The 15,343-nt window shown below is 35.0% G+C and overlaps 1 protein-coding gene across 3 annotated transcripts in view; it reads left to right on the plus strand.

Moving 5' to 3' along the window:
• Positions 1–15,343, plus strand: part of LOC107692982 (dihydropyrimidinase-related protein 3) — a 33,952-nt gene that overhangs the window by 4,258 nt on the left and 14,351 nt on the right. For 2 of the 3 annotated variants that reach the window (XM_016492213.1, XM_016492212.1), the window contains 7 exons: positions 7,453–7,541; positions 8,411–8,595; positions 11,109–11,273; positions 12,281–12,342; positions 12,857–12,937; positions 13,968–14,036; positions 14,342–14,462. In XM_016492213.1, coding sequence (XP_016347699.1) covers positions 7,453–7,541; positions 8,411–8,595; positions 11,109–11,273; positions 12,281–12,342; positions 12,857–12,937; positions 13,968–14,036; positions 14,342–14,462 — 772 coding nt within the window. Of the gene's footprint in view, positions 1–3,379; positions 3,524–7,452; positions 7,542–8,410; positions 8,596–11,108; positions 11,274–12,280; positions 12,343–12,856; positions 12,938–13,967; positions 14,037–14,341; positions 14,463–15,343 lie in introns of those variants that run through there. The other variant, XM_016492214.1, reaches the window with a different exon arrangement.

A 15,343-nucleotide genomic window follows, 5' to 3' on the forward strand; every position in this document is an offset into this window, starting at 1 on the left:
TGCAACAATCATACTTACTGAAAATCTGTAACTGAGGCCTACATATTTCCTATGAGGCTTGATATATTGTACTTTTAACTCAGTTTAAGCTAGTTTTGTTCTTGATTAAAACGAGATGTTCTTCATTCACAAAACTGACATCTTTTAAGCAATAAAGCAAATGGTTATTTCATCCTGTGTTAATTGTGTCCAAACATAGAAACCTAACTTGACATAATAAAATGTTTAAATTGATATTCTGCCCATAGTAGATAATTATTTTTTTATGAAACTTATTTTAAGTATACAAAAACATACCTAATATTCTCCATTAAAAATAATGGAACTTTCCATAAAGTTGTGACACCGTAGTCATATATTTTATTATCATAGCAGAAAAAACATTTTCTCAGTTTTTACACTTTTTTTAAAAAATAGTGTTAACTATCCAATGTTATTGTAAGAATTAAACAAATGAATATTAAGTTTATCAATAGCTACAAACCAACATTTAGTTCCGATAGGCAATCCTGTTAAATGAATTTTTGTATACATTTTTTATATTTATATTTTTAGGTTATATTCTGTGTTTTTATTACTTGACAGTATAGTTACTCAAACCAGGGTTATTCAAATATGGATTCATAAATGTATTAAACTGTATACACTGCCATTCAAAAGTTTGGAATCAGTAAGATTTTTATTACTTTTTAAAGAAGTCTCTAATACTCATCAAGACCAGTGTTGGGGGTAACGCATTACAAGTAACGCAAGTTACGTAATCAGATTACTTTTTTTCAAGTAACTAGTAAAGTATAGCATTACTTTTTAATTTACAAGAGAATATCTGAGTTACTTTTTCAAATAAGTAACGCAAGTTACTTTTATTTTCTCCAATTTATTGACTGACAGCTCTCCTGTCCCCATGTTGAGAGAAATCAGAAGATGTTACTGTAGTTCTAAAATAAGTATGAATATGCATTAATTCATCTCACTCACAAAAAAAAACACAGATTCAGTATTCCTCAAAATGAATAAAAATAATGCAACTCAGAATATGACGCAAACCTGCAATAATTAAATGTTAAACAACACAAATATCCTTTATGTATTTAATCCCATTCTATTAACCAATGTCTTTGCTTCTGACCTTCGATGATCCAGTTCAACCGTACTAATAAGCACAAATTACTCTAGACAAACATTTGTGTGTCTTTTTTTATTGCTGAAGTGTGTTGAAATTTCTTCTTCTTCTGACGTACATTTACTTTCCCTTCAGTCTGAGGCTTATTCATTTCATTTTTCGTGTGAAAAGGCTTTTATATTTGCCAAAATATAACTTTTTTATTTTAAAAACAAACAAGCAAGCCCTGTCCAGATTTAAAAAGTAACGCAAAAGTAACGTAACGCATTACTTGCCATAAAAAGTAACCAAGTAACGTAATTAGTTACTTTTTAATGGAGTAACGCAATATTGTAATGCATTACCTTTAAAAGTAACTTTCCCCAACACTGATGGTAGTTTAGGGGTAGGGTTGGTGTAGGGCAATAGAATATACGGTCTGTACAGTATAAAAACCATTACGCCTATGGAATGTCCCCATAAAACATGGAAACACAACATGTGTGTGTGTGTATGTGTGTGTGTGTGTGTGTGCGTGTGTGTGTATGAGTGTGGGTATGTGTGTGTGTGTGTGTGTGCGTGCGCACATTTGTTTGTGTATATGTATGAGTGTGCGTGTGTGTGTGTGTGTATGTATGTGTGTGCATGTGTGTGTGTGTGTGTGTGTGTGTGTGTGTATAGAGGGGGGTGGGCTCTGCTCAGACAAAGAGACACATGGCAGGGTGCAGCTCAGCAGCTGTTCTCCGGTCCACACTCCTCTTTAGCTCATCATCACTGTGACACTCTCTGTCTAGGCCTTGATTATGAAAGTCTTTGCCCACTGGTAAACATGCACCTTCCCTACAGATAAACTAGACAGCATTCTCTCTCTGCATCTGCTCTGTGAACACATTCCAGACACTGGAACAACATTCAGTCTTAAAGACAGTGAAGCAGTGAACTAGCCTTTGTAGAGAGTTTATAGGATTGTCTGAGATGTATTTTAAAAGCTTCCTTTGTGAAAAAGAAGTGCGTTTAATTGCATTGAATGTGCACTTGTAGTTCACTTCAAACCTTAAAAGTATATTTAAAAAACTGTACATGCAGATAACATAATAATATTAATGAAATAAATGTTTCTTAACACTTTTAAACTCTTAAAAAGTGCGCTTTGTAATACTGTCAAAATAAAAGTTTTACTTTAAATGACATTTTAAATGATTGTTTTCATAATCTTTTGTTGTGTTTTGAAAGATATACACTTGATGAGTTGACTAACATATTAAAGCACAATTACACATTTACAGCAATAATTAAATGTACTAAATTGAAACTTCATTGTTTTGTGACAAATATTTAATTAGAAATATATTTAAACACATAGCACACAATAAATCACAATAAAGTACATTTTAATTTGCCAGAATTGCTTGTCAGTACATTTGACAGTAAACTTCAGCCATAATTCATTTTAGCGTTTTGAAATTATGAAATGGCCTAGATGTACTTAAGTCCTACTTATGTCAGAAAGGTTTCTTAAATCCAACTAACTGCACTTAATATAAATGTTAAGTATAACACATTTTCATTTAATTCCAAATAGCATTAATTTAAGTGTCCGAAAACATTACATGTAATTCACACTGTACATATTCTTTTAAAGTGTATTATTTGCATGAAAAATTGTCTTGCTCATTTAAAAAAGATTATGTTAATTTATCTTAATTGTCAGGAATCATTTGACAATCAGTGCCTCTGTTAAAACTATTTAACTATGTATATATCTGTTTGACGCCAGCGTTTACAAGCTTTCCGATTCATTAACAAATGATTCTTTTGAGTCGGTTCTTTGAAATGAAACCGGTTCGTCGTTCTCAAAGTAATAAAGGTGGAGTTTAGTGGTAACCGGGTGAAGAAAGTGGGGTAAATTATTATTATTCCTAGCCTATTACTGTTATGTGTAAGAAAAATGCAATTATTGCAAAATTAATTCTTTGTTAACTTTGCAGTAGCTATGATAATGAGCTTTTGTTATTAGCTTCTACTCTAGCTACTATATCAGTATAAGAGATGGTCCAAATAAATTCTGATTACTTAAAAATATAATATAATAAACGTTTATTAAAACATGACATTTGGGTACTCGTCGTAAAAAAAAAGAAAAAAGAATCAATTTTTGAACCGGTTCAGTGACAAGAACTGTTCGAGCGAACCGATTCGGTTAAATGATTCGGGTTTTCTAATCCTGAAGTTGGCGCCGCCTGGTGGTTGAAATCACACACGACACCTGGCAGGACATGGAGGGAGGAGCCCAGCAAAGCAGACAATCAAACCCAGTGTGCGCAATCACTAAGATCAGCAAAAGAACAGAATAAAGACATCTGCATCAACCGAGAACAAACCATGTCTTACCAAGGCAAAAAGAACATCCCCAAAATCACTGTAAGTTCATGCATTTATATTCATATTTGAATGCATATTGTGGGTTTGATCTGGACGTTTGTAACAAAAGCTATAGCAAGATTTCATGTCAGGCTGCAGGCGTGTCACATATTAGGAATAGGAATTGGGATTGTGTTTATAAATGTCTTTGATAGGAATCATATTCAAAGTGCAAAAAATAATTATGCCGCAAAATGACACCGTGGTTGTGTTTTTATTGTTACATTATTATTACATCGAGTCTGAGCTGTAGCCTACTGCAGCAAGAAAATCACGCCCATAACTGAGCCTACTACATACTTCATACATATAGCACCATACAAAAACCAGATTTTCAAGTGATATTTGTAAAGGTCGAGTGCGTGTGCATGGGTCCTAGAAAGATTTTCTGTAATCCTTTGCAGAGCAGTATTACGGGTTTTACAGTGATGCTCTTTGTCTCAGAGATCCTCGTGGTGCTGATGCTGCTAGACTGCGCAGTCCAGTCGCACGAGCCTTGCACGTATTTCGCATAGCCTAGTATTTGCTCTTTAACATTATCGATTTGAAAAGATGTCTCCAAGCTGCCGAAAATGTGCAATGAACTTGCATATTTAAATGAGCGTTTCTCTTGTCTGTGCTGTGCTGTGCGGAGAGGTGAGGTGAGGTGTGGTTTTCTCTTTCTCTGCCCGACGCTGCTGTCAGATGCTCTGGACATCAATATTGTTGTTCAGCAGTGACCTACCCAAAAGAGCCATCTATCTCTGCACATTAGCATCAGGCCTGCAGACCCGTCTGAATCCGCAATGCTCTGCGCTCTCGCTTACCAGGCGAGCATTTAGTTCGGTCCCCAGGCCCAGTTAGTAAAAACTATTCAAAATCGCGTTTACAGAAAGTCTATGAGGCTGTCAGATGGTTTAAAAGCAGATGTGCACCTTGTATATTTGAAACTTTCAAATGTGAATGAGTTTGCTTTTTCTCCATGTCAAATTTCTGGTAAAACCCTTTCCGGTATGCTTTTGTGTGAAATAATTCTGTGTGTGTGTGTGAGTGTGTCTGTGTGTGTGTGTGTGTGTGTGTTTTCAGCCTTGAAACATTGTTACCAATCACAGGCATGTCAATTCAGAACACTGGCTGTTTTGAAATATCAATATCACAGAAATTACTTTTATCGGCCGAAAACCGCTAGTAATATTGGACTTTGTATATATGTAATTTACTGCATGCAAAGTTAGTAAGTGGCTGTACTTTCAAAGCAGTGTCATTTATTGCAGTGTGATGCCTTATTCAATAAACTAGCCATCCATTGTACTGTAAGTGCATTACTATAAAGGCTGCTGAACAAGCAAAAAATTATTGCCACATATGCTGACGCCATCAGTGCTAGATAACACATTAATATATTTGGTGCTACATGATTACTATAGAAGGCTATATATTACTTTAGTATTTGAATGCAATGTAAAAGAATAGCTTGATATTATCATGATACCAAAAATATTTCTAATATGCCAGATGTGGCACTCCAATGGAAAAGCATGGATCTAGTTCCTATTTTCAATGCAACTTCCAAAAGTCAAAAACATAAATATTTTTACAATGTATATTATTGTAGGCACAAAGTCACCTTTTAGTGAATTTTGCTGTTTTGAACTCAAAACATGCCATTTAGCCTATATGATTTGTACAGAACCAAGGAGAGTTTACATGCAAGTGGTTGGGGAAATTCATCCAAAATTATACAAAATATTAATTCAACAACAACACAACCAACGAGTTTTAGCATTTAATGAGATTTGTATTATATACTGATTTAAACGTCAGCCTTTTGTGGAAATGATGAGTGCTATAATGAATCTGTCACAAAATGCTCTTCCAATCGCAGAAATAATACAGTTCAGCCTTGCAGAATACAATGCAAGACCGCATCAATGTAGGATATATTCGTAATAATCTGTAACAGCAACAGTGAAGGCATTAATAATGTGTTCTTGCTTCAGTTCTGAACAGTTCAAAACTGAAGTTTTATTATAAATAATATATATATATATATATATATATATATTTTTTTTTTCATTTGGGATTGGAAACAGTTTTATAGTCGCTGTTTTCCATGCAGCAAAGCAGCATGATCACTGGCAGTCGAGTTCAGTTGCAAGTTTGCTTGCTTCATTATAAAAATGCATATGATTTGAAGCTAGCTCCTATGTGTACTGTAAAGTTACAGCACTAGACTATCAGTCACTTCCCAGATAACTCGGCCACAGGACAGGGTGGATGTGTTGAAGTGTAACAGAGGTTGGTCATTATGTAGATGGGTGAGCTCCAGTGTTTTGACTGCTATGTTGGCAGAAAAGAGGAAACTCTCATGAGCGGATGGTAAATATTTTGGTAACCAGGCAACAAGGCTGCAGCTCTGGATGCATGCAGAGAGGATTTCTTCAATCCCGCACATCATGGCTAATGCTCCACGCCTTAATGTCCTCTGGCTCAGCGTTCTTTGGCTGTGTCTCCCCCGCGCCGCTCCCTATACACACTTGACAAATGACAGCACTGTTTGCGTGCACGGCTCAGATTGGACTCTGGCATTCCTCGAACTGTCTGTCCCTTACAGTCAATACACTTTATACACATTTAGATCTTTGCTTTGTCAGCATCCTGCCGAAATCCTTCAGTTTCTTGTTGTCGGATAGCTCTTTGTTGTCGTCTTGCATAGGAAACATGCATTTAAAAACATATTCCTCACATTAAAATGAATCATGAATGAAAGTATGAATCATGTTCTTTAGATTTAAGGTTATAGGGGCTTCATGCACCCATTTTTGTAGTTGCAGTCTGGACTTATTTTAAAGCACCTGTCAAGTTATCTTTGTTTAAATAATGATCAGATTCAAGCTTACGTTGTCTTTTGAGCTCTGAAGTGACACCGGTGACATGCTGTTCATGAACTGATTATTCAGAAAAATGTCACTCGGGTGATTTTGACCCTAAGTTGAAGTGACAGCAGCAAACCCCACATTGTGATTGAATTTTAAATAGCAGGACCTTAAATTTACTTTAAACTTTAAGTCGTGTAACGGAAGAAATCAATTTTGAACTGTTTTGGTAATGTTACGTTTTAAGGGTTTTTTATGCACTAGAAATGCAAAAGTCTGTGCCCTCAAATCAAATCTATTTCTATAGCACTTTTCACAATACACACTGTTTCAAAGCAGCTTGATGATGATCTAAATGTTTATAATTTCTTAATAACTTCACGCTTTATAGTTGCATTTAGCAGATTAGAGCTGGGCAATAATATAGTTTTGTAACAATCCAAGTGATCAAGCAGTTGAGCTTTATATATATGAACAATATAGTATGCGGATACAGGTGACATACTTATACATCCGGCTTTATATGAAGAGCTTCATCCAGTGGAGACAGTGAAACAGCATTGATGCAGTGAGGGATTCATGCATCTGACCACAGATCCATACAAGCTCAATCATTTATGTTTCAAAGTTGCACTTATGGTTTCCTGCTATATTGATTTTTATGCAACGTGTTTTTGATTCTCCATGTTCTTTGTGTTACATTTGATGTTTATTACATTACTATGTCCACTGGCACTTCACTGACAGAGGTTCTTCTGTGTAATGGATAATGAGATCTGCTGCTGATTATTTAGCTATTCATTTTTATGTTTCACCATGTGTTGGAGCCTTAAATCTAATGAATTTAAGGCTCCAACAATTCCATAAATTCTCCAAAATTTGTTTCTGAAGCAAATAGTTCTAGAAAAGCAATCTGTGTAGAGCTTGTCACTGAGTTGACGTTGACAGCTCATGCAACTTCACTTAAAATTATTTACCATTTTGCAATCTAAGTATAAATTATAAAGTGTGAAAATGGTCATTTGTTTTGCAGTCCAAATAAGTATCCTCATTCTCACTTTTATGTTTTCTCAGAGTGAGAGGCTCCTGATTAAAGGCGGTCGGATTGTGAACGATGACCAGTCCTTCTATGCAGACATCTATATGGAGGATGGAGTCATCAAGTAAGCTGCGTTCATATACAGTACAGCCACACTGATCTAAATCCAGGTTCTTGAAATGAAAGCCAAACCCATACGTATCAACATTGTTGATTAAACTCACATCAGACTTTCAACAACCGCTTCACCTAAGGCAACTGATCATATTTCCATTCATATTTCTTGAGAACGGCTTACTCCTGCTTAGAACAAAACCGGCTAATATTTATATTTACAAAATTTGGCATGAAATGCCAAATGCCAAAATAAATGCATGTTATGTTATGCGTATTTCATTAAAAAACTAAACAAAAACCTTGTAATGTGTAATCAAAATGCCATAACGCAAACATATGAGAGTGTAAGTGTTACATTGAAAATCTTTTGAAAGCAATAAAACAAGCAATTTTACATATATAATTTTTAAATTATGAATACTTTATTAAAAAACTAATGTTAACTGTACAAAATTCTAGTTATGAATATATATGTATATATATATATGTGTGTGTGTGTATATGTAGCATAGGTTTTCTTGCGATTACACCATTTGACAGTCTTATCCAATATCTCCATGTAATTAAGAGGTCAAATTATTGATATTTTTAATATTCTGACCATTACTCATAAACAAGAGGGTCTACAGGCATCTACAGACCAAAGATGTTCAGTTATTCATAATATTTTAAATATTATTCTCATAATGATAATGATTTCGCAGTTGTTGTTTTTTTCTTCCTTATGATCTAAGAACAGTTATACCACATTGACATTTTTAACTGGAAATAAGAAAAACAATTATAAACAAAAATGGCTACATCCTCATCGATCCATTAACATTTATATCATAGTGTAATTTGTCTTTCTGAATACCATCTGCTGTCAACTTTAAGGCAAATTGGAGACAACTTGATAGTCCCAGGAGGGGTGAAGACCATTGAGGCCGATGGGAAGATGGTGATTCCTGGAGGAATTGACATCCACACCCACCTACAGATGCCCTTCAGGGGGACGAGCACTGTGGATGATTTCTCCCAGGGCACCAAGGCTGCTCTTGCTGGAGGAACCACCATGATTGGTGAGATCTGTGGTCGATTGCCAAATTTATCTGCTGAGTGGACTGAAAGGGGATCGTTCACCCAAAAAAATTGCTGTTAATTTGGCCCTCAGGCCATCCAAGATGTAGGTGACTTTTTTCTTCAGTATACAGTAAAGAAGATTTTTATCTGAAACCGTGGTCCTTGGTGATTCATAAAATGCAAGTCAGCTGCTGGCCATCTTTGAGAATAAAAAAAGTATATCAAGGAACACAAAATGAATCCCCGTGGCTCCTAATGATATATTGAGGTCTTATGAAGCGAAACAATCAGTCTGTGCAAGAAACTGAACATTATTTACAACATTATTACCTGTAATCCAGAGCCTCAGGCAAACGGGGAAATACGATTCTTTTCTGTGAACTGGTTTGTTTGTTTCAATGAACTAGTTTGTTTATGTAATCATGCAATGACGGACGTATACGCAATTATAATATTAAAGCACCCAGTAATGATGTGAAATGTGGATGTTTTCCGTATCTAATGCATATAAAGTTAATAAACTAGTCTTCATCAGCTCAGATTTTTACATAAACCATGAGGAACCATAAAAAGCTGTAGAACCCTGTGAATATGGTAATATATGAATTAACTGGCAACAATATTATTTATTATAGCTGAATGAACCTAAATATCTACTAAAAATGACTTTATACAGATTAAATCAGGTAGAAATGTCTCTTTAGCATAACAGTTGCAGGTTAACACTTTTTGCAATGAAGTGCTATGATTCACAGACAGGGGAAAGTGTGTGTGTGTGTGTGTGTGTGTGTGTGTTAATGAAAAGGGATAAACATTGACAACAATATTAGGCTTCCGGCAACCACACAAAGCTCCTTTATGTGGCCCACGGTAAAATTCGAGTTGTGTGGAAAGACAGCAGCCCTTTCTAACCGCCGCCGGCTACAGATCATGAAGAAGTGTCAACAGCTGTTATAAAAGAGTGGCTTGTTGTACAGTAAACGCTGTGTTAGCACTGATTCATTTTAGAGTAATAAAACAGCTGCATATATCCCTTTGTTCCCAGAGGATGTGTGTGGTAGATCAGACATGGAGATAATATGGAGACAATGAAGAAGCAGTGAAAATACTGAGAGGCTCCTCACTGAATCTCTGTAGAGTGTGGCTTAGATTGGTTTACTTTAGTTAAAGAGAAACAATGCTGAGAAGAAGCTAACAACTGATCGGATGTTCCTGCACTAATGGGCCGAAAATATATGCGGTAGTAATTCAGTCTGATTCTGATTCTAAAATGATTAATTATATACATTTGTTTTTCATATTAATAAATGAATTGACCAACTTTGGAAATCAAATAGTGCATTTGTATTTAATTTCTTATATAATAATAAGCACTTTCTTAAATAATTAGAAATGAATAATGAATCAATACAATTAGATGTTAATTGAATTATTAACTAACTAAATATACAAAAAATATAAGCAAATGTAAAGTACTAAAGGGGAAGAAAGAAACACTTTACAAGCAATGAACATAAAGTATGTATATGAACGTTTTTTAGACAAGGACAGTGAGGGATAAAAAAAAAGCAAAAAGCAAAAAAGTTTTCAGAATCATTTGAGAGAGCATTGTGGTGCATTAACGAATCAATAATTTTCTCCCACCCCAGAAAATATGCTGAATTTATGATTGCAAATATATTTAAAGCAATGAATTAAAAAATAAAACAAACAACAAATCAAATAAATGTAAAATAAAATCAAGTTCCAATGACTCGATCATCAAAAAATGTTAATATTAAATTTAATATTGCATATTAAAGTATTGTTTACAGCGGTAACCAAGGAAACGCTGGTCACTGCTGTTCCACAAGCGCCACCTGCTGTCAGAGAGTGAATTTGCGTCTCATTCAGAGCTTCTGCTTTAATTCGTTCAAATATGTTTTATGTAGCATAATTTCACAAGGCTAAAGTCAGACCATTCTGCTTTTGCTTCAAATTTTGAAATTTTACTATTTAATTTAAATTAAAAACTGCTCGTGTTGCATGCATGCAGCTTCTTTGTTTGGATCGTGATTAAAATGCAGTGGTTGGCTCTGATTTTAAATGGAAAGAGCCTTAGTTTATTTATATGAAGGGATTTCTTTTATTTGTATTATTTATTTGATTTGGGATTTGTTTTAATATTCCAATTTAGTGTTGTTATGTGACATATTTCAGTTTCACAAAGAAATGTGCAGCATTTTATCAGAGAAATAATAAAAGGACACCTTTTCATGTCTCATTTTGTTAAAACAAATTGTGAGAAAATCGTATCGTGAATTGAATCACATCGTGAGTTGAGTGAATAGTTATGTCCCTAGTTGGTATACATGGCCAGAATTTCTTGCTCCTAGAAAAGTAGCCCTCCCAGCAGATTCAGACAACTTTAGAGCTCCAATAGCGCAGATTTTAGTAAGTGGTTTAACTCAAATACGAGCTGTGTTGTCTGAGTAAGAGAGTAACCCCTCGGTCTGTCGTGTGTCTCCTGCAGTGGATCATGTGATCCCGGAGCCGGGCTCTAGTCTGGTGGAGGCGTTCGAGCGCTGGCGTGAATGGGCGGATGAGAAAGTGTGCTGTGATTACTCTCTGCATGTGGACATCACCCACTTGAACGACAGCGTCAAACAAGAGGTCCTGAGTCTCATTAAGGAGAAAGGTGGGAGATCCTTTGCTGAAATATGGCTCCTTTTCTCTAAACTCTACACACAAAACCACAAAACATGCACACAACATGCAAAATATTACGCATGTCTTGCAAAGCAAGCAAACACTTCCTTCAAAACTATTTTAAGTCTTATAAAAATGGTGTTTTTGCACAGTAACTCTACACTCAAATGATTAACCATATACACATCAAACTACACACGGATATGACAAATGTAAAACACTACTATGTTGTGTTTTTTGTTCGTTCAGTGTGCATTAGAGTTTGTCACAGCACTCACATATACATGCGTGTACAGAAATGCACTGTATATACAGTGTTCATGCACAACTGATGAGCAACAGCTATTGAACTGAACTGAGTCAACACTGAACTGGCCTGAGCTGTATTGAGCTTTTTTACAGCAGAATTTGAATTAGTCACTGCTTTGAAACGATCTGTATTTTATAAAGCGTTATTGAAATAAAGGTGACTTGCCTTGTATGCATATTCAGTATATATTTACAAAGTATTGTACACAGAAATGCAAGGGTTTGTTTATTTGTGTCTCAAAAACACTGAGTTTTGATTTCTAAGTCATGATCATATTAGGTATATTTACACTAAAAAGAAATGCAAGGCGGTAAAAATAATTTATTTCTTCCTCAAAACACTGAGTTTTGATTTCGGTATTGTTAAAAAAAATGGTTCAGCATATTAAAAAAAGCCCTCTGAAGTTATAAATGTAAGCAGTATGATATCCCAGAGACTGAAGTTGACTGAAGTTATTTTTGGTCATTTGAGCTATTTCTGAAAATGATGCTTAGAAACAAACTGCTTTATTACGGCTTAACCAACAAATGGTATTTTCACCATTCAATCAATTGATAAAATCCCCACCCAATTTTTTTTTGCTTTCTAGTTTGAGAATAAGAAATGCATAACATTATGGAACAAAAAATTGGTTGTGAATGCTGGCAGAGTTTATGTTTTCTGATTTATTCTTTCTGTCCTTATAGGAGTGAATTCTTTCCAGGTCTATATGGCTTTTAAAGACCTCTATCAAATGAGCAACAGTGAGGTAACCTCAAGAAGTTATTATAAAGAAATTATACAGTTTTATTTATTTATTGTGAAAACAGAATAGTCCTTAAAAATGACTTTTTTTGGTGTAACGTAATGTTGGTTTTTTTGTTCACACAGAAGTGTTTACAAATGTCCCCTCATGGCATTTAAAAAAAAAAAATGGTATTTATATATTAGTGCATATAAAAGTACTATATGTACCAATATATAAATGTTATTCTTCTATTACCTAATTTTATAAAAGTTTCTTTTAAAACAAGATTAGACTAGATTTCCACCATTCAGTTTACTTGTATTTATATATTAGTGCATATAAAAGTACTATATGTACCAATATATAAATGTTATTCTTCTATTACCTAATTTTATGAAAGTTTATTTTAAAACAAGATTAGACTAGATTTCCACCATTCAGTTTACTTGATCTCATTGTAACATTAAAGCTATTTTCTCTCTTAGAACCTCACTATTTAATATCTAATATGCTTTTTCTGTGTATGTTTAAACAGCTTTATGAGATCTTTACTTTCCTTGGAGAGCATGGAGGAATTGCACAGGTCCACGCTGAAAATGGAGAAATAATTGCTGAGGTATGTGCACCTTATGAATAGGGGTGGGCATTTAAAAAAAATATTGTATAAAAAAAAAAAAAAGTAATTGTATCAAAAAATGCATTTATTAATTTCATTAATTATATGACATTTCTGAAACGCTGTCTCACCGAAGCCATTATCATTTCTTGTTTGATTACCACACCTCCACATATGCGATTTCCACATTTGCAGCATTTTTATGCTATCTTCATAATGAAAGGACAAACATTTGGACTTACAGTACGGATGAATTTTGCCAATTTTGGATTTGACATCTTTTGTAACAATTCACTTAAGCTCGAGTGATATGCATGCTGGTTTGGAAACCAGACGTTACTCAATCATAAAATAATGTAAAATAACAGTTAAGCTCATCTAAAGAACGATGTAATTCGGAAACCTGGCAGTGGTCGCATTATATTTTTCATTGTCTTCTTGAAAAAATGTTGATGTTCCTCAGTTCCTCATGATAAACAGTTCCTTAGAGGTGTTTGTATTGTTCATGCACCAAATATGTGACCCTGGAGCACAAAAGCAGTCTTAAGTCGCTGGGGTATATTTGTAGCAATAGCCAACAATACATTGTATGGGTCAAAATTATAAATGTTTCTTTTATGCCAAAAATCATTAGGATATTAAGTAAAGATCATGTTCCATGAAGATATTTTGTAAATTTCCTACTGTAAATATATCAAAACTTAATTTTTGATTAGTAATATGCATTGCTAAGAACTTCATTTGGACAACTTTAAAGATGATTTTCTCAATATTTAGATTTTTTTGCACCCTCAGATTCCAGATTTTCAAATAGTTGTATCTCGGCCAAATATTGTCTGATCCTAACAAACCATACATCAATGGAAAGCTTATTTATTCAGATTTCAGATGATGCATAAATCTCAATTTCAAAAAATTGACCCTTATGACTGGTTTTGTGGTCCAGGGTCACATATACAATACAATACTAAGTACAATACTAAGAGTGACAGAAAAGAGACTCATCTCGTCTGCTCTGTGTGTTGTTCAGGAGCAGGCCCGTATGCTGGAGATGGGCATCACAGGACCGGAGGGACATGTTCTCAGCCGTCCAGAGGAGGTCAGTGAGCACAAAAACAGCTGGATGCTGTCCTGTGTGGTGGCTTGTTAGTGGTGTGACGTCACTGCAGTCCCTGTGAAATATCTCACTCATATTAATTCTACTGCGTCAGTTTGATTTCATGTTGAAAACTGGCCCGCCCCACACTGGCATCAGTCTATCAGTGATCTTTTGCAGACATGATCCAGTTTTATCTGGTTTTATTGCGGTCAGCCAAGAAAATGGGGAGGGGAGCTAGATTTGTAATGCGTTTTAGCTCTGTGTAAATCTGTGTTTTGTGTGTGTGTGTGTGTGTGTGTGTGTAGCTGGAGGCTGAAGCAGTGTTTCGAGCCGTCACTATTGCCAGTCAAACCAACTGTCCGCTGTATGTGACCCGCGTGATGAGCAAGAGTGCTGCGGACATCATCTTACAGGCCAGGAAAAAAGGTACTCAATATCACAATCAACTGGGTAATTCATCAAAAAATAAACTAATTAATTAATTGCAAATGATCCAGTTTTATCTGGTTTTATTGCGGTCAGCCAAGAAAATGGGGAGGGGAGCTAGATTTGTAATGCATTTTAGCTCTGTGTAAATCTGTGTTTTGTGTGTGTGTGTGTGTGTGTGTGTAGCTGGAGGCTGAAGCAGTGTTTCGAGCCGTCACTATTGCCAGTCAAACCAACTGTCCGCTGTATGTGACCCGCGTGATGAGCAAGAGTGCTGCGGACATCATCTTACAGGCCAGGAAAAAAGGTACTCAATATCACAATCAACTGGGTAATTCATCAAAAAATAAACTAATTAATTAATTGCATTTTTAAAAATCATTAAAAAAAACATTTGCCCTTCAAACAATATCAATGTCTAATTTATTTTTATTTTTTTGAATAATGGACATAATCTATTCAGATTTTAGTAGTCAGTACCAATACCAGTGAAATTCCACAGTTCAGAAACACAGGTAACAGAACTAGTGGCAGGTCTGTTGTACTTGCAAGACTTAATGCGCAGATCTGTTTTGACACATCTGTTCATTTTTGTCAAACATCACAATTTCAGATTCAACTCACATTTTAATATAGTTGCACCTCCCGAAACTTTGCAGTGTACACTTGGCAGAATGACTTAAAATGATGAAAAACCGAGCAAAGGCACTCACTTTAAAATCAACGAAGCTGAAATCAGTTCATTTTACTCTCTGAGTGAAAACTCCCATTATAATGAAAACAATCTGTCTGTACAGCTCTATGAATCTTGGTTACGTCATGTTTATACTTTGTTTGTTACATTGAAACAATTTGCGACTTACTTCTGACTTGAAAGCCTC

Source organism: Sinocyclocheilus anshuiensis, unplaced genomic scaffold (genome assembly GCF_001515605.1).
Source record: "Sinocyclocheilus anshuiensis isolate Anshui unplaced genomic scaffold, SAMN03320099.WGS_v1.1 scaffold658, whole genome shotgun sequence".
Classification (NCBI taxonomy): domain Eukaryota; kingdom Metazoa; phylum Chordata; class Actinopteri; order Cypriniformes; family Cyprinidae; genus Sinocyclocheilus; species Sinocyclocheilus anshuiensis.